General features: G+C 43.0%; 1 protein-coding gene across 1 annotated transcript in view; it reads left to right on the top strand.

Moving 5' to 3' along the window:
- Window positions 1-19,067, top strand: part of dgkb (diacylglycerol kinase, beta) — a 96,455-nt gene that overhangs the window by 41,024 nt on the left and 36,364 nt on the right. Inside the window, exons 16-20 of the mRNA XM_080895866.1 lie at window positions 2,518-2,591; window positions 3,211-3,285; window positions 5,493-5,578; window positions 6,266-6,355; window positions 17,554-17,714. Coding sequence (XP_080751992.1) covers window positions 2,518-2,591; window positions 3,211-3,285; window positions 5,493-5,578; window positions 6,266-6,355; window positions 17,554-17,714 — 486 coding nt within the window. The remainder of the gene's footprint in view (window positions 1-2,517; window positions 2,592-3,210; window positions 3,286-5,492; window positions 5,579-6,265; window positions 6,356-17,553; window positions 17,715-19,067) is intronic.

The raw sequence follows: 19,067 nt of genomic DNA on the forward strand, positions 1-19,067 counted from the left end.
TTTTTTATAGTTTTTATTTACTAATCACAATCCCATACTACAGTGAATGCAGAATTCGTGCTTTGTTGTTTGTTTGTTTGTTTGTATTTTATTTGTTTTTAGATATTTCATTGATAATAAGGTTATGCTTCACAGTTTGAAAAGGCCCACAATGAGGAGAGGGGGTTTGAGAAACCCTTAATTTTCAGATTCATTAATTTATTTTAAAATTACAAAAGTTGAAAAATCTGTTAGTAGTTGGAAAAATCTGTTTTAATCCAGTGAAAGCACAAGTCTTCACTTCACAAACAAGCGAACATACGACAGTCCGATTATTTGGGGTGCAGGTGCAGAATAAGTGGTTATATGACCTGAAACGTTTTGTGGATGCCAAGAAATAGGCTCATTTTGAAATAAATAAAAACAAAGAGTAACTGAAATACATGTTAAAAAGCTTGCTTGCTAAATTCTGCACAGCCATAAATTGGATACAGTCGGATTATTTTAAGGTCCCATCCAGAAATCAAACCGTTTTTCATGAATACTGAGTTTTTAAAATGAAGCTCTGTATGATGGGACTCTGCAGGCCCTGCTGGTAATCAGTATCCCATGGCAGAGCCTTGTCCAGCCTGATGCTCTCTAATATCTGTCAGCCAGCATGTTGGCGATGGAAGCCTGCCGCTGTCTGTGGCGACTGCACGTCTACGCGTGGATGAGAGAGAAATATGATGAATCATATCCCAGGCACATCCATCTATGCTCCTCGCTGGCTAACCAGCGTAATAATCAAGATTATTATTTATAATTACAGGAAGTAATGGATCACTCTGAACTGGACAGGGAGCTCATTAATTCACCCTTGGCCTGCTGGGATAGCAGGCAGGGGGAGTTAAGTGCTTCATCTGTGTCAGGGAGAGCACTGGGCGAGTTGTTGCAGACTAACTGCAGGAAGGGTAATTCAAACGGGGGCCGCTGAGTCAGAGCTTGTTTATGTGGCGCTTTGTGAGATCGGCCTCTGACATCGCAGGCTCTGCCTGTCCACAGATTCACTACCACTCAGAGACACTGGAAAATCCGTTCTCATGTCACTCAAGGCAAACTGTCTGGCTGATTAGAAAGCAGTCGCAAATAAGTACTTGGTATCAGGTTGAGTATTGACTGACTGTAAGATAGAGGACTTCTTGTTTTTTATGTCAGAGCATTCAAAAGTTGAGTTTAATAGTCCCAAACTTTAAAAATAATATTTAAAAGTATTTAAGGATAATGTTGTTGTCAGCTTGACATTTTATTGGTGTCAACAAAACCCCCAAAATAAAACAAAACAAGACAAAAAATATCAAAAAGTGATGCTCAAACATCAAGCAGGATATGGCTTATTTGTCTTTGATGTAGAGGTCTATTATTGTCAGAATGTTTAAAGAGAACATGAATTAGTTTCTGTAACGTAAGGTGAGTTGTTTCCGTGAGTGATGTGTTTGTGACTTTAATTCACCAATCAGGAGTGGCACTGCCACACTTGTGTTTTGCGTAGTGTAACGACAATAAATGCTTTCTATGCTATTCTATTTATTGCTGCCAAAAACACAGATGCTGTAGTTCATTTTGAGGCAATCCTGATTAATTGTCCTGGACCTGGAGCTTCTAACCACTGTAGTTCACATGTATTAATTACCTACAATGGTGGTGCAATTGCCCACCGGTGGACAGTGAAGATACTGCAAGAAATTGTAATTAAAAATTTTGCAGTGGAATTTTACATTTTCATTCCAATTTTTACTTTAAAAAACATGTAAAACAGAAAACTAGAACCTATGAAACAAACCTACTGGATTTCAAAATGAGATGTTATTCATCATTTTCTGACCTATTCTTGATCATCATCATTAGTGGGGAAAAAGTTCAAATGGAGCGGTTGTTATGAGGTCGTAGTAAAAGTATTAACAGAGATATTGTCTCATGAAGCAAAATGAGGAAAAGATATAAATGAACCAGGGGGAAAAATAATGAAGGACATCCTTTGTCATATGCTCATCTGCTGGTTGAATATCCAATGAAAGATCTGAGTGGGTCGGCGTAAATTTGAGAATGACTTGCCTGCGGTGAAAAACTATATTTACTTGAATTATCTGAGTAAGAATGAATACATGATTTTTTTTGACAATAAAAAAGCAAAACAACGTTTCTTTGAAAAATAAAGGTATCAGTTCCTCAAAAATCAAGGGACCTGTGATAGTGTATAATGTAGTTTCAGAGATACTGGCTAAAATCTCCATCACAGCTCTTCCTTTATAATTAGACATTATAATTAACCCAAGATTAAGTTTTTACTCAGGCGAAGAAACATGAAGCACACACAGACATTATCCCAGCCAGGTAACAGGAAAACTGCAGTATGTAACGAATCAGATGACTGGCATGCCTTGAAAGTGCTGTATATACTTGGCAAAATTTCTGAGGGATATGGCTTGAAAGTGAATTCCTGTGAAGCATCCTGCAGTCTCCAAACACCAACAGTTTGTTTTGACATCTCCCATTCAGATCACAACAATAGAGGGCACTCATCCTCTGCTGGTGTTTGTCAATCCGAAGAGCGGGGGGAAGCAGGGAGAGAGGTAAGTACACAATCTGTCTCAACATGCTACATGAAGCCTCTAAAGCCCCGCTCCTCAGCCGCAGAGGGAAGGCAACAGCGTGGCCTCTGGCCACCAAGTGCTTTAGGCTTGCTCAGTCAAATAAAAACAAAATAACATTTACCTAAAGCACTGGACGCCTCTGCCGTCAGCTCTCTTTTCTTTCTTTCTCACACACACATACACACACACTCTTGCTTCAGACAGCCTTCTCACTGTCATGTCACTGGCTGGTTCCCCTTCTTTAACCCAGGGCTAATTGGGTTATTACTGAAACATATTCATTCACTCCTTATTACTCCGGCCCTCATTTGTTTAAATTATGAGATCAAAATATGACTTCAGCCAGTTGATATAATGAAATTGAAATTAAAATGAATTAGTCTTTCTAATGGTTTCTCCTCAAGGGGACTTTGGGTATGTCCCACCCCACTGCCCAGTCCACTGCCTCGTTACATTGTGATTGGACCCTGGACTGCATTTGCACTTAACAGGCTAAATTCCCTGAAGTGGAAACGAATGTGTGATGTTTGAGAGAGCGACATTTGCATTGCTTCTTAGTTTTTTCCGATGTTATTTTTTTTATTTATTTCTTCTGTAGGATTTACAGAAAGTTCCAGTATCTTCTGAACCCAAGACAAGTCTACAACCTGGCTAAAAATGGACCCATGCCAGGGTACGTTGTTGACCAGATCATCTTTAGTGATATCTCACACATCTGTAGTGTGAGATACCGTTTTAAAAATGTATTATTTCCATGAAAGAAGCTAAATGTCAATATAATATATTTTTTCACAGGTTACTTTTTTTAATGTTTAAAGCATCCAAATTTCACACTCATATGACGATTGAGGTTTGCTTTTTTAAAGTGTTTCAGACACGAGAGGAAAAATCTGCAGCCCTTTTATCAATCTAAGATCTAAACCCTAAAAGCAGGTAGATATTTTCCAAAATGATTTGTGTTTAAAAAAAAAGATTATATTTAAAAACACTGTAGCTTATAACCACAGATAAACACAGAAAGCACATTAGCAGCCTTAACAGAAATGAAAAGGCTGTTTCAGTGTACTCATGAAAATCAGAGTATTGTTTTCTAATGGAATTAAAAAAGTGAACATGACTGCTCTTAGATTATTAAATCCCAAGACAACTGCCATGATACATCTAAAGAACTGGAAAAAATAATAAATAGTAATAATAACGACTATAGTATAAACAAAGCAAGAAAAAAGGAAAAATAAAGATTCACATTAGTTTTATATTTTTTGTTTTATGTGTTAATTTTTCTTTATTAGCTTTATAACTGGCAGCAGTATCTGTAGTAAGTTACTTTGCATTAAGAAAATTGTCTTTTTATATAAATTATTGTGGAAAAATTGAAAGAACTGTTTATAAAAGGAGAAGAAAATATAGGGAAAACACAAAATCTAAAAGCATCCCTTTGTTTGTTACCTCACTAATCAGATCAGCTAATGACCTTCTGTTTACACACCCAGTAGTGTTTTCGGTTGTTGCCCACATATAATAACCACCATCACATGCAAGAGAGGCCTGTAGCATTAAACCTCTCACTCGGTTCCCTCAGACAGAACAGACACAAATGAGGTGAGTTCACACATAACAAATCCTGGAGACGATAGCATCATGCTGACGAGCAGCGACTCCATATGCATAAGGCTGAACGCAGAGCTGGTGACACAAGTGACTGACGGATAGAGAGAGGTGAAACGCTCGCCATACCACATGTGATCGCGCATACAGACAAGCAGCTCACTGCAGGCTGGTGGTGTGGGCAGCTCCAGGTTTCCTATGGTTCACATTTGTGATTAAGAAAATGAATGGATGATTTACATGCACAACGCTCCTCCACTTTGCTGTTTGAGTCCAGCAGCGTTTAAACACACAGGAATGCCTCAGCATCGTGCTGCCACGTTGTTTGGCTTTGATTAGATGTGAAAACAGAATCTTTGTGTCTTATAAAAAATAAATACACAGCAGCACTCACAGGGTAAAAAAAAACCCTCCACGAGGTTTAGACTGGCACAGCTTTCACTGCGCCAACGCAACTCCCAAGTTTTAGGGACTGACCTTGTGGCCACTGTTTGTTTCTCTGTTGATGTGGCTGAAGCGTCACCTGCCTCTCCTCTGCAGTCTGGGGTCGAATCCGTGGCTTCTTCCTAGAGTTGAGAACATTCCAGATGACCTTCTCCTACTCTAACCTTGTTAATATTTTGTCAAGTGTACTCACTGCAGCACACATTAGCAGGGTGAACGGTCACCGTCGGACACTGCAGGCCGAGGCAGCCGCACGCACTGCTGTCAATTAGCTGCCTCAATAATGCAATTACAGCAAATTAAGTGTTTGTTTCTTGGTATTTAAATATCCCCAAAGTTGCCTTTCATGTTTGCGGCCGTCTGTTTTGCGTCTAATATGGTTTGTGGTCCCAGTTGGAGAGTAATTGAGCGAATCATTTACCCGCCATACGAGGCTTGGAGGCTGGCTCATTCAGTTAGGGCTTTGTTATTGTGAAGGAACGGAAGAAGTTGGACTGAACACTGCCTGTCATGATCCAATTAGGCCTCGAACAGGCAGGCTAGCTCACTGAATGAATAATTATCAATGCGACATGTGTTATTTTGTGGGATTAGATGGGGGTTTGCAGTGAAGCAGTGTGCTGTTGCAGTAGGCTCAAAAATATGCTCATAATATGCACACTGTGTCTGTGTCATGTGAATTTTAAACGCAAGAAAGACTGAAAAAAGAGACATTTTAATGCACCTTCACTTTTAAAATCATTTTCAATTATTTTCAGGGAAAACTGAAGATAAAAGATATCTTCTGTAACCAGTGCAAGACATCTAAAAGTAAGACGTTTGTTACAGGTTGAATTTCTTCAGAGATGTTCCTGATTTCAGAGTGTTGGCCTGTGGAGGTGATGGCACTGTGGGCTGGATCCTGGACTTCATTGGTACAGAATATGCTACTTTTCAATTTTTTTTTATTTTGTCACAACTTTGCCAAGAATTTGGTCCTCATGTTCATTCCAAAAAAAAAACAAAAAAAAAAACTGCAAGCCTTCTGAGGTGCTACAGTACATGTGCACATACTGCATTCAGTTACCTGTAAAGTAATAAACATAGTACTGTAGCACTTAAACACCCCATTTCCTTTTTTGGCAAAATTGCCTTTGTTTTTATTATTTTTCAAAGGCTGCAGCACTCTTGTTGTCCAGCCTGAAATGGTAAAGTGTAATAAATGGGTTGTATATGAACACTTTCATTACATCCAAGCCTGTGTATTCAGAGGTGGTAAAATGGGATAATTACGTGAGTTGGAAAACAACATATTAGTCATCATTTGAAGGGAAAAAAAACACCCGGCCTTCTCTGTTTGGTCTTGAAGATGTGTTACTTGTTTGGGCTCTCAAAAATTGCCTCAATTTTTTATCTATCAAAACAAAGAGAGGTAATAACTGTCAGGCAAAATGTGCCTCTTGAAATAGACTGTACAACTGGACATTCATGTTGACTTCTAGTATTACTAGTTGGGCTGAAAAAGGGATTTGATGGTTTCTTTGCAAGTTCTTGCAGTGAGTTTGTTTTCTTGGTTTGGCCTTGTTTCACATCTTGTTGTGATATTTGTCCTGCTGCTCTAGATAAGGCCAACCTGGACAAGAACCCCCCTGTGTGTATACTTCCTCTTGGCACGGGCAACGACCTGGCAAGATGTCTGCGATGGGGAGGAGGTACTGACAGAAAACAGATACATAACAGTCAACAACATGGCCTCACATCCCTTTGCTGTAGTGAAAGGTAGAGGTATAAATGTCCTGCATTAGAAATCCAGTGTTAATATTGGTTGTAACGCTCTAATTATTCTGGAACATCAATGTGGCTAAAACTAATAATTACTTTATTTGGTGCTCTAAAAATAATATGCAAATTAACTGATTAAATAGAGCAAACAGTGGAATGCCCAGAGTGATGTCTACATGTTTTGTACTTTCCAGGCAAATACATAAATATTCAATTGTATAAAACAAAGAAAAAAAATGTTATTTATTTATTTATTTTAAGAGACTGCTTTGAGTTCATGGGCAAGCACTTAGAGACATGCGGAAGGAAAAACTCCCTTTTAACAGGAAAAAAACCTCAAGCAGAACCAGGCTCAGCCATCTGTCATGACCAGCTGAGGTGGATGTATTGGAGAATTGTACAGAGACCAACATCACCTAAATAAAGCACATTCAACAATAAATAAATAACCGTAGCCAAAGCTGCCCACACAGTGTGTTAGTCTGTTTTACTGCTCAGGAATTTATAGATTTGTATTCTATATTTCACAAGCATTAAAAAAATGCTGTCTTGGCCGTTTTTATTCAAAGCCGCTACATCTCTAGAAATACTTATTTATAAATCAAATCAAATCAAATCAAATCAAATCAAATCAAATCACTTTTATTGTCACATCACATGTGCAGGCACACTGGCACAGCACATGCGAGTGAAATTCTTGTGTGCGAGCCCCACAAGCAACAGAGATGTGCAAACACAACAACACAAACGAGCAAAATACAAGAATGGCCAACCTGAAACTAATAAATATATGTACAATATATAATAGTGTATGCATTTCTGGATGTGTATACTAAATATTTTCCTACGTGTGTGTGTGTGTGTATACACATTTTTACAAATTAAATAGTAAAAAAAATAAAATAAAAAATAAAAATAAATAATAATAATAATAATAATAATAATAATAATAATAATAATAATAATAAAATATATAAAATATACAGAGTTGAATATGTGCAAAACAAGTGGCATTTATATACAGTGTGGAGTGCATAATGTTGAAGTTCCAGTAGTGAAGCTGAGGTGTCTATGACGTGTTCAGCAGTCTGATGGCCTGATGGAAGAAGCTGTCTCTCAGTCTGCTGGTACGGGACCGGATGCTGCAGAACCTCCTTCCTGATGGAAGCAGTCTGAACAGTTTATGGCTGGGGTGACTGGAGTCCTTGATGATCCTCCCCGCTTTCCTCAGGCAGCGCTTCCTGTAGATGTCTTGGAGGGAGGGAAGCTCACCTCCAATTATCCGTTCAGAGCACCGCACTACTCGCTGGAGAGCTTTGCAGTTGTAGGCGGTGCTGTTGCCATACCAGGTGGTGATGCATCCAGTGAGGATGCTCTCAATGGCACAGTGATAGCATTACCCTAGGAGGATGCGGGGGCTCATGCCGAATCTTTTCAGTCTCCTGAGAAAGAAGAGGCGCTGCTGCGCCTTCTTCACTGTTTTGTTTGTGTGTACTGACCACGTAAGATCCTCAGCCAGATGTACTCCAAGGAACCGGAAGCTGCTCACTCTCTCCACAGCAGCGCCGTTGATGGTGATGGGGGTGTGTACTTCTCTGCACCTCCGGAAGTCCACTATCAACTCCTTTGTCTTTGCGACGTTGAGGGTGAGATGGTTGTCTTGACACCAGTGGGTCAGGGCGCTGACCTCCTCCCTGTAAGCCGTCTCATCACCGTTGGTGATAAGACCCACCACTGTAGTGTCGTCCGCAAACTTCACAATGATGTTGGAGCTGTTAGTGGCTGTGCAGTCGTAGGTGTAGAGTGAGTACAGGAGAGGGCTCAGTACACACCCCTGTGGAGCACCAGTGTTCAGTGTGATGGGGGATGAGGTGATGCTGCCCAGTCTGACCACCTGGCGTCTGTCAGACAGGAAGCTAAGGATCCAGCTGCAGAGGGAGCTGCTCAGTCCTAGATCCTGCAGTTTCCTGTCCAGCTTCGAGGGAACGATGGTATTGAATGCTGAGCTGTAATTGTCAAGTGTTCTCTGACTGTGAGGTGCCCACACTTGAAAAAGACCAGACTTTGAATTTCACTCAACTTTATTTTGACCAGGTAGATAGGTAAGTAGCAGCAGCAGGTAAAAAACCTTTCAACACAAAAATAAAGAACATGTCATTAACCAGTAACCATTCAGATGAATTACATGCATTACACAGAAGACAGATGAAATAACAAAATACACTTCAGTAAAGCCATTTACCATGTGGTTAACTGTGTTAATTTAACTGTGGTTCTTAAATATACAAAATGTGTCTTCTTTGCATTTAACACTTTTTTTATAAACAATTGTATTTTAAAGTATACATTTTAGAGTTCAAACATTTTACACAAACATTTTAATAGAGACTTTAACTAAGGATTTTCTTTACAAAGAATTATTTTCTTTAAATCAAAACCAAACATTTATTCACTAGTTTTACGATCCACCCAAGGATTTGGGGGTAACTATTTTTAATATTAAGTAACATAAATATGTGGGAACACTAACTGCACAAACAATTTATTCAAACTTAAACATTCTTAACTTAAATGCAGCAACTATTTCCCTAAGCGTAAAACATTTGCACAACTGAACTTCCATAGTTCCAAATATATGTGCAGCGAATGTGAGCTCAAAAGCTTACTGATAGCCCGTCTTGTTCAAAGTCTTCCTCACAGTGGAAAAGTGCTTTGTTTGCCGTCCTCTCAGTATGTTGCTCACGGGTCAAATGACTGCTGCATGCATTTTAAGGTCTACTAGGCACGCCCACCCTTGATTGCTCTAATGTGGCTCACCTGGCAGGGCGGCGCACACCAGGCCGTGCTTAGTTGTTGATTGCACCCAAGGTCTAATCAGCAGCCATGCACAAGCAGCAGCACCGAACAGGTAGTGGGCAGGAGGAGGAAGAGAGGAATAACAGCCACACCTACTAGGTCAGCGCGACACCTCCCACTCGATCTTTGCTCAGCACTGTCTGGAAAGATCGCACTCAGGTGGGCTGGTCCCTTGCTTGATCTTCCACCGGTAAAAGGACCACAAGACGCCGGATGTCCCGATGTAAGATGGTGCCCAGCTCAGGACTTGAGGTAGCAGATTTTGGACTCTTGATCGCAATGCTGGAACTTGGAGTGACCCTCACATGCACATCTCGAACGATCCCTTTGGAATCAGGATTCACGCTGATGACTTTTGCGAGTCTGAACTTCCCTCTAAGGGCATTTTGGTCGCAGAGCCAAACTATGTCTCCAACAGCAATGTTTCTCTCTGAAGTATGCCATTTACTGCGGATGAACAGGTTTGGTCCAGCGAGTTGGCTCCAGGACCTCCAGAAGTTGTTGACTGTGGTTTGTATTTCCTTCAGCCTTTTGAAAGGATAATTTGTGAAGTCGACAGTTTTGAAGTCCCCGCTTTGTGTGGCTCGACCAAGCAACAGATTGTTCGGTGTGATGTAGTCAATGCGATCTTCCCGGCTCTGAATTCTGGCATCAATGGGTCTCTCATTTGCAAGGTTGGCGGCTAGCTGGAGTGCTGTCAGAAACTCACTAAAGGTAAGAGCCTCTGTATTGCCGAGAGTATGGAGGGCTCTCTTGGTAACTCTGACAGCAGCTTCGGCGGCCCCATTTCGGTGAGGTGAGTCAGCGGGAAGAATCTTCCATGCCCAGATGGTCTCATTTTTGGCAGAGTATTCTTCAAGCGACTCCTTGTTTTGTTGTTTCAGGTAAGCATACATTTCTTCCAAGACAGGTTTGGCGCCGACAAAGTTTGTGCCAGGATCTGACCAGATTTTTCGGGGATGGCCTCGGACAGAAGTGAACCTCTGGTAGGCAAGCAGGAAGCTCCCTGTTGATAGTGTGCTCGCTAGTTCGACATGAATGGCTCTGCTTGCCATGCAGCAGAACACAACTCCCCAAACTTTCATGGTCACTCTTCTCTTGACATCATCCCTCACATGATAGGGTCCAAACAGGTCGACAGATGTGAATTTGAATGGTGCAGCAGGATTTGACCTCTCTTCGGGTAAGTCTCCCATTACTTGCTTACAGGTTCTTGCCTTTGCCTTCTTGCAGATGATGCACTGGTCAACGACCTTTTGGGCAATAATTCTTCCTCTGACAACCCAAGCCTTCATTCTCATCCGCAGTAAGGTTCCTGCCACTCCGTCATGTCCCTTGCCGTGTGCTTCTCTGGCAAGGAGGGTGGATAACCAGGCTTGGAATGGTAGAAGGGGAACGGCTCTGCGGTCCTCTTTGAAGGTCTGGATTCTGCCACCACAAACTAGAAGTCCACTTGTTTGGTCTTTGTAAACGACTAGTCTGTCTGTTGTGGTGCTTGGGAAGTTGACGCCCTCTTGTGCTGCTAGGCAAAGGTCTCGAAAAGCATCTCGTCTCTCGCTGACTGTGAGGACACCCAAAGATGGTACTACCTCCCACTTTTCTTGGTCTCTGGTCTTTGATCTCATGAACTTTTTGGCAACCCTCCAGCCCCACGCCACGGTCCCAATCAGCCTTCTCAGGTTGCATGAATCGCCTTTCATCAATTAGCTGTTGGGTTGCTACTCCTGCCAGTGGTCTTCTTGACTCTACGTGTACTAAGTCCTGAGCCGCCTTGACGTGGATTCTGGTAAGGACCGCAACAAAAGTCTTTTTCTGTAGCTTTGTGACCGTTTCCCGAGCTTGGGCAGCGACTTCTCCGGCGGATTTCTTCCGCCACTCATCTTCAGGAAGTTGGAGAAACTTTGGACCCGACTGCCACTCGTAGTCCTCGGTTAGGGCATTCGGACTGGCCCCTCTGGTGAGGATGTCTGCAATGTTTGCTGACCCAGGAATCCACCACCAATCTTGGACATCAGTGCTACTCTGGATTTCACCAACGCGGTTTGCAAAGAAGGTCTGGAAACCGTAGCTCTCACGCTGGATTGCACCCAAGACGGTCTGGCTGTCGACGAGGTGGTACCATTTTTTGACCTGGATTCTGCAGTGTCTCTGGAAGTAGGTCTTCAGACGGGCAGCAAAGACTGCGCCACACATCTCTGCTTTAACAGGATCGCCTTTGTGGTTGAGAGGCGTCAGTTTGGCTTTGGACTCTACTAGTCTCACAATGACACTATGGCTGCAGCTCCAGCGAAGGTACATCACTGCACCATATGCATGTTCACTGCCGTCAGAGAACGTGATGGCACTGGGCTCTGCACAGGGATCTGGTGGAGTCAGGGCTCTAGTGAAATGCAGTTTTTTCAGGTCAGCATACTCTTCCAGAAGCTTTATAGCGTCTTCTCGGAGACCTTCAGACAAGGCTGCGTCCCATGTGTCTTCGAGGCAGTGCTTTACTTTTGCTTCTTGGAAAGCTCTCCTTACCAGGATGGCACCCTTTTGTTTGACGGGAGTCACTAGACCGAGTGGGTCGTATAGGCCGGAGACTTGGCTTAGCAGTTCTCGCCTGGTGAGTGGATCAGGTGTTTGCGCTCTGACTTCTTCTCTGAGCACGTCTTGACCAAGGCGCATTTTCCTCCTTTTCTTTGAGAAGTTCACTGCAACCATGACATGAAGCTTGTCATCATTGATGGTGTAGCCAAGGCCAAGGGCTTTGTTGTCATCTTCCGTCAGCTGGTTCGGCAGGATCATAGTCTTTGGCTCTGATCGAGGCAACTCTTTCTTCGACTCCTTCCTCCCACTTTGACTGGAGTAGACCCAAGGCTTCATGTAGAATCCTCCAGCTCTCAGGATGTGCTCAATGTTGGCTGTTAGGCGTCTCAGATGGTCGAGGTCATTGTGTGATGTCAGGATGTCATCGACATAAGCATCTTCTTCCAGCACATGTTTCTCTTCTGTGAAGTGACTGAATGAAGGTAGGTTTGCGGTTTCTCTCATGGCGACTTGGGCTATGCAACCAGCAGATTTGTCTCCAATGTTGACTCTTGTTATGGCATAGTCTTCTATGTCTGCATCTTCTGTGTCACGCCACAAGAATCTGTGCAAGTGGACTTCTCGATCTTCCAGCCAGACGGAGTTGTACATCTTGCGGATGTCACCAAGGGCGGCGTAGACACCAGCTCGGAACCTCAGCAGGACAGCTCTTATCGGATTCAGGACATCAGGACCTTTGATGAGGATGTCATTCAGGCTGAGGCCTCTGTACTTCTGGCTGCTGTTCCACACCAACCTCACTGGGGTAGAGACAGAGTGTGGATTTGGCGCGATGAGGTGGCTTATATACCATACTGGCCCAGTCCAACTCTGCAGGACTTCTTTGGACAGCTTCACTGCAGCTTTGCGGTTTACCATCTCATGAACTTGTGCAGCATAGGCCTTCTTCCATTCAGGTTCTTTAGATAGCTTCATCTCGGTTCTGATGAATGTTGCTTCTACTGCTTTCCTGTTATTTGGCAAGGTTGCTGGATCTTCTACCCATGGGTATTTGGCATGCCAATGCGGTTCACTGTTGTGGTCATCTCCAGTTGAGTAAGTCAGGCCATTCCTCACGATCTCCATCTCCCTCTCGTCTGCAAGCGTCATTTCTTTACCCCCTGGCTGGCAGCTCCCACAACGACACCCTCCACATCTCGGCTGGCAAGCGGCTCCGATGCTTTTCCACCTCCACCACTTCAGAAAGTCTCTGCTGCTGGTAGCTGTGGTGGATAGAGTCTCAGGGTGATCAGGGTGCTGACAGGAAGCTAGGTCTTTAGTGAACTCTTGGTACTTGAGTGCAGCAGCTCTCATTGATCTTGCGAAGTGAGTTTTGGAGGTGTGGGCCATCAAAGTGACTTCCTCAAAGAGGTCTGGATGTGCGCCCCCAATTGTCTTGCCAAGTGGACCATCCCAGAGAACCAGGTCACCGATGGAACGGATCTTTTGGGGCACCAGCTGGCCTTCTTTATGGCTGATTAGAAGCTGGATCTCTCTGGGTCTGATGAGGTCTTGGAGAGGGATGTCAGGGAAGATCTTTTGTAGCTTCTGAGGTGGAACATGTCTTTCCACTTCAGCAATCTTGTCAAGACCATAGCAGACTAACTGGTGAGGCTTTAAAGTTCCTTTTGAGGTGTTGACACGGATCTTGAGAAGGTAGCGCTTGGTTGCCACAGACACCTTCATACCTCCGATACCCTGGATGACAAGCATGACGTCTTCACTGCGAAGGTTGAGCTTACTTGCAGCTTTATGGGTTATGTAGTTTGTGTCAGATGCTAGATCAATTAGTGTCCCAATTCTCTGCCCATCATTGGCGATGACGTCAAGGAGCATCAGGATCACAGGGTACTCTTTTAGACCAGTCTCCTCCAGTAGACCTCTCTCTGCTGCCATGGAGTTGAAGGCTCGTGATGAGACGTTGCAGAAAGCTTTCCGACACTGCTGCGCTAGCTCTGGCGATAGTTTAGAGATGAACTCTTCTTGAACCTCTGTATACCTCCTCCCCTCAGCTCTCGCCGGACCAGACTTGGGCCTTTGTGATAAGGGTCGTGGCAAGGGACAAAGAAGGTAATGATGCTGGTCTTTGCACTCTGGTTTTCCACACAGGTAAGTAGTCTTTCTGCAGGGTTCATCGTGGATCTCGAGGCATCTCTTGCAGGCTCTAAGTTGCTGCACTGCATCCTCTTTCTCCTGTAACTTTGTGTTGGTTCTAAACCGTCTGCAGATGTAGAGCTTTCTCTTGTGCTTTGGGTCCCCACAGATGATGCAGCCTGCTGGATCAGTACTGGATTTAACTGACTTGGTACGGGCGTACTTCACTGGGAACTTTATTCTCTCCTTGGCAGGGTCGATGTCTCTCAGCTGGTCTAACTGCTCGTAGATGGACTCTTGGGATTGGAGGTATGCGAGCAGCTTGTCAAACCGGTTCTGATGAGTCACAGCATTCTTTGGATCAGCAGCGTGTGTAAGCCAGTCTTTCTTTAGGGACTCAGGCAGCTTGCTTTCAATAGACTTTATTACTAAGAGGTTCTTTATGGCATTTGCTTCATCCAGCTCACTCAAATCATAGAGGGCCTTTTCAACTGCGTGGATAAGCTCTATAATTCTTCTAGGCTGGTTGCTACGAACAGGAGGGATAGCTTGAAGCTCCTCAATGATTTCAATGGCGATGGTAGCTTGATTTCCACAGCGGTTCTCGAGGACTCTGAAGATCTCATCGGCCGAGGTGTATGTGGACAGGCGCAGATCTTTGGGCACTTTATCATCGAGGCTATCAAGAAGTTGGAATTTCTTTACTTCCACGGACCCGGTTGGTTCACCTTGCTTTTGCAGAGCCTCCCATTCCTTCCGCCATCTGTAGAACTCACACTGGCTGCCGGTGAACTTTGGTAAAGCTGTGGCTTTCAATTTTATGGCTGCGACCGGGGCTGCATTGCAGACTGTGACAACTGCTTGGTCGGCATCTCTTTTAATTCTCTCTGCTTTGATAACGGCGGCCTTCCCTGACACCAGCTTTGGAAGGCAGGTTTCGAGCTCCATTAGTCGACGATCACAATCTCGCCTCTCAGCAGGTGGAGCCCAGCGGTTCCATGTCTGGTGTGCCTGCTTAGCTTTCTTCACCAGTTCTTCTAGATGGTGGAGCATAAAATCATATGCCTCCAGGGGTGTATCAGGCTGAGTGGATGTGACGTTCTCACACGCCATTTCTGCTGATTTTAGAGCAAGGGTCAGTTCTCTTTCACCATATGATGTCCACAGTGTCTCTCTGATCAGGTGCTTCACCTCCTTCAACTTCTGCTCACATTCTTTCTCCGTTTTCTCGACGTCTGCTCTCTGTTGGCCCATCAGCTCCGGTGTGCCCTCTGCTTCACACTGCGTGATGTAGGCGGCCTCAAGCTCCTCATTCACGTCAATCACTTTGGAGCCCTCTACTGTGAGTCTCTTGAAGGAATCCTGCAGCTCCTCTACAGACATATCCATGTGGGTCCTTATTATATGGTTGGTGAGTCTGGAAAACAGTCTCTTTGCAGTGGTTCGCTCTATTTTCAGCTCTTCGAGTGACTTGGACTCAGCCATTCTGTTTTCTCGGTTGTTGATTGGACAGGCAAACTGTGTGCGATTTCCTCCAGGCCCCCAGGTGGAGTCTTCTCCGTCTTTGTGGTGAGCTTTTGTGGAGTCTTCACTGGTCAAGGCCGGTTTCTCTACTGGCCAGGCCGGTTTTTTACTGTCAAGTGTTCTCTGACTGTGAGGTGCCCACACTTGAAAAAGACCAGACTTTGAATTTCACTCAACTTTATTTTGACCAGGTAGATAGGTAAGTAGCAGCAGCAGGTAAAAAACCTTTCAACACAAAAATAAAGAACATGTCATTAACCAGTAACCATTCAGATGAATTACATGCATTACACAGAAGACAGATGAAATAACAAAATACACTTCAGTAAAGCCATTTACCATGTGGTTAACTGTGTTAATTTAACTGTGGTTCTTAAATATACAAAATGTGTCTTCTTTGCATTTAACACTTTTTTTATAAACAATTGTATTTTAAAGTATACATTTTAGAGTTCAAACATTTTACACAAACATTTTAATAGAGACTTTAACTAAGGATTTTCTTTACAAAGAATTATTTTCTTTAAATCAAAACCAAACATTTATTCACTAGTTTTACGATCCACCCAAGGATTTGGGGGTAACTATTTTTAATATTAAGTAACATAAATATGTGGGAACACTAACTGCACAAACAATTTATTCAAACTTAAACATTCTTAACTTAAATGCAGCAACTATTTCCCTAAGCGTAAAACATTTGCACAACTGAACTTCCATAGTTCCAAATATATGTGAGCTCAAAAGCTTACCGATAGCCCGTCTTGTTCAAAGTCTTCCTCACAGTGGAAAAGTGCTTTGTTTGCCGTCCTCTCAGTATGTTGCTCACGGGTCAAATGACTGCTGCATGCATTTTAAGGTCTACTAGGCACGCCCACCCTTGATTGCTCTAATGTGGCTCACCTGGCAGGGCGGCGCACACCAGGCCGTGCTTAGTTGTTGATTGCACCCAAGGTCTAATCAGCGGCCATGCACAAGCAGCAGCACCGAACAGGTAGTGGGCAGGAGGAGGAAGAGAGGAATAACAGCCACACCTACTAGGTCAGCGCGACAGTAATCTACAAACAGCATCCTCACATACGTGTCTCTCTTCTCCAGGTGTGACAGGGCAGTGTGTAGTGTCAGGGCTATGGCATCATCAGTGGACCTGTTGTGGCGGTATGCAAACTGTAGAGGGTCCAGTGAGTCGGGTAGTGCAGAGCAGATGAAGTCCCTGACCAGCTTCTCGAAGCATTTGCTTACGATGGGGGTCAGGGCTACAGGTCGCCAGTCGTTCAATGAGGAGATGGTGGAGGATTTGGGTACAGGGACGATGGTGGCCATTTTGAAGCAGGCTGGGACTACAGACAGAGAGAGGGAAAGGTTGAAGATGTGCGTGAACACTCCAGCCAGCTGAGCCGCGCATGACCTGAGGACGCGGCCGGGAATCCCGTCCGGACCAGTAGCTTTGCGTGCGTTCACCTTCCTGAAGCACTTCCGCACATCCTCCTCAGACACAGTGTGCGCACTGACGTCATCCGCGGTGCGCACACTGTCCGGTCTCATGGTGTTCGCTGTGTCGAATCTAGCGTAGAATACGTTTAGATCCTCACACAGAGAGGCCGTGGTCTGCGGTATGGGGATATATGGGGAGTTCACATTTGAAATGAATATAGAAATTAAACTTTGAGACCAGAACTGGGGTTTTTTTCCCCAACTAGGCTGTAGACATTTTTTTTCTGCTGTAAGTGAGGCTATTTTTAACTTACTTTGGATCCAGCCTCAAAAGGAAATGCCGTTTTTGGCACTTGTGAACTGACGTAATTTTTTCACCATAGGTCAAAATACCAAATAAAGACCAAACAAAAATGTCCAACACAATATAACCCAAGGATTTTATAATAACAAAATCATTAAGTATAAGTAACAAAATTGAGTAATACTGGAAGTAAATTGTCCATATACATGTATAAAAACTTATTTGGAAACTCACTTGTATTTTCGTGTATTTGCCCATGCACCTGTGTTTGCAAAGTGTCAGTCATGTGGCACGAGATATTCTAGACCCATTTTAACATCTCACTTGTCTCATCTTATTCTTCCTGAGGCTATGAGGGCGAAAGCCTCCTTAAGATCCTGCGGGACATTGAGAACAGTACAGAGGTGATGCTGGATCGCTGGAAGATTGATGTCACACCCACAGACAAGGAAGAGCGAGGGGACCCAGTGCCTTACAGCATTATAAACAACTACTTTTCCATTGGAGTGGTAAGTTGAACACTGAGACAATAAGGTGCAAAGATACCTTTTGTTGGTATTTTATGTTATATGATTTTGATGTAATACCCTTTGTCAGATCTTCTCACTTTGAACAGTATTTAATAGTGTTTAGTGCTGAAGAAAAAAACATGATGTCCACATTAAATACATTTAGATGTAAATAGTCTTTGTATTTGATTTTATGTATAATTGTTTCTGCACACACACAAATGGCAGCTAATTGCATGTTGCTTAGCAATTGCATGATGCCTCTCACTACAAAAACACCTGCTTGTGAAGGGGATTGGGGTAAGTCTCACGTTCTAGGTGTCAGATGTGACGCTCGTGTTGAAACAAACAAAAGAAAAAGCAGTAAACTGTTTAGCATCTGCATATTCTCAGGGATTTTGGTGTTATTTCTTCACACATTTTTAATAATCAAAATCAGCAATGTAAATATTTTGACTGTTTTTGATTGAAACAAAAAAAAAATCTATGAATAAGTAAACTTGCTAAGACTATAAAAACAAAGAACGATGTGTAAAAGAAAAAGGCAATGTGCAAATTAAGATAAAATTAAAGATTTTATGGGTTTAAAAAGTACTTTAGCTTTAGCTGGAAAAAAAACTACAATGAAAACCAAAAATTCAACCTTAGGCTCAATGTGTAAAGTGATGTGTTGAAATATAAATACTACTAATAATACGATTACAATTTTAACTTATATAGATGCTGCATTCCCAGGTTGGGTGTAAAGGCTTTAACACACTTATATCACAATGCAAGACATAATAATAAACAATAAAAACAACCACAATAAAGACTCTCAACGATGAACCAGTTGCAATATAAATTTCCTTGTGGGGCTCGCGTGCTGTCCACTAATCACAGGGTTGATAGTTTGATCCTCACCTTTAGCAAGATACTGAACCTCAAGCTGTTTCTGCTGGGAGGCCAGGGCCATTGCTGTGTGAGCATGTGTAAACAGGTGAATGGGAAGCATTGAAAGTGCTGTGCTGAAATACTGTAAAGGCTCTCTGTAAGTGGAGACAATTTATCACTTGTGCACTGCTGAGAGAATGTGAATATGGCACCTTTTTACGCCTTACACACCAAAGGAAGGTTCAGTCTTTGTAAGAAAGAGTCTCAGACAAAGAATGATACCAGTAGACAATTTAACCTAGAAAAAAAAATAGAAATAGCTGCTAACGTGTGGACTCCTGTGCTTAAAATTAAAATTCCTCTCTCAATAATTCTTCTTTCTGACTGTTTTGGAAGGTTGAATACAGAAGGTAGAACAGCGAGTGGAGTACATGCAGTAACAGCCTAATCAGTCAATTTATTTGTTGTGATCACATTGTG

The sequence above is a fragment of the Rhamphochromis sp. 'chilingali' genome (assembly GCF_963969265.1).
Source record: "Rhamphochromis sp. 'chilingali' genome assembly, chromosome: 11".
In the NCBI taxonomy this organism is placed as follows: Eukaryota; Metazoa; Chordata; class Actinopteri; order Cichliformes; family Cichlidae; genus Rhamphochromis; species Rhamphochromis sp. 'chilingali'.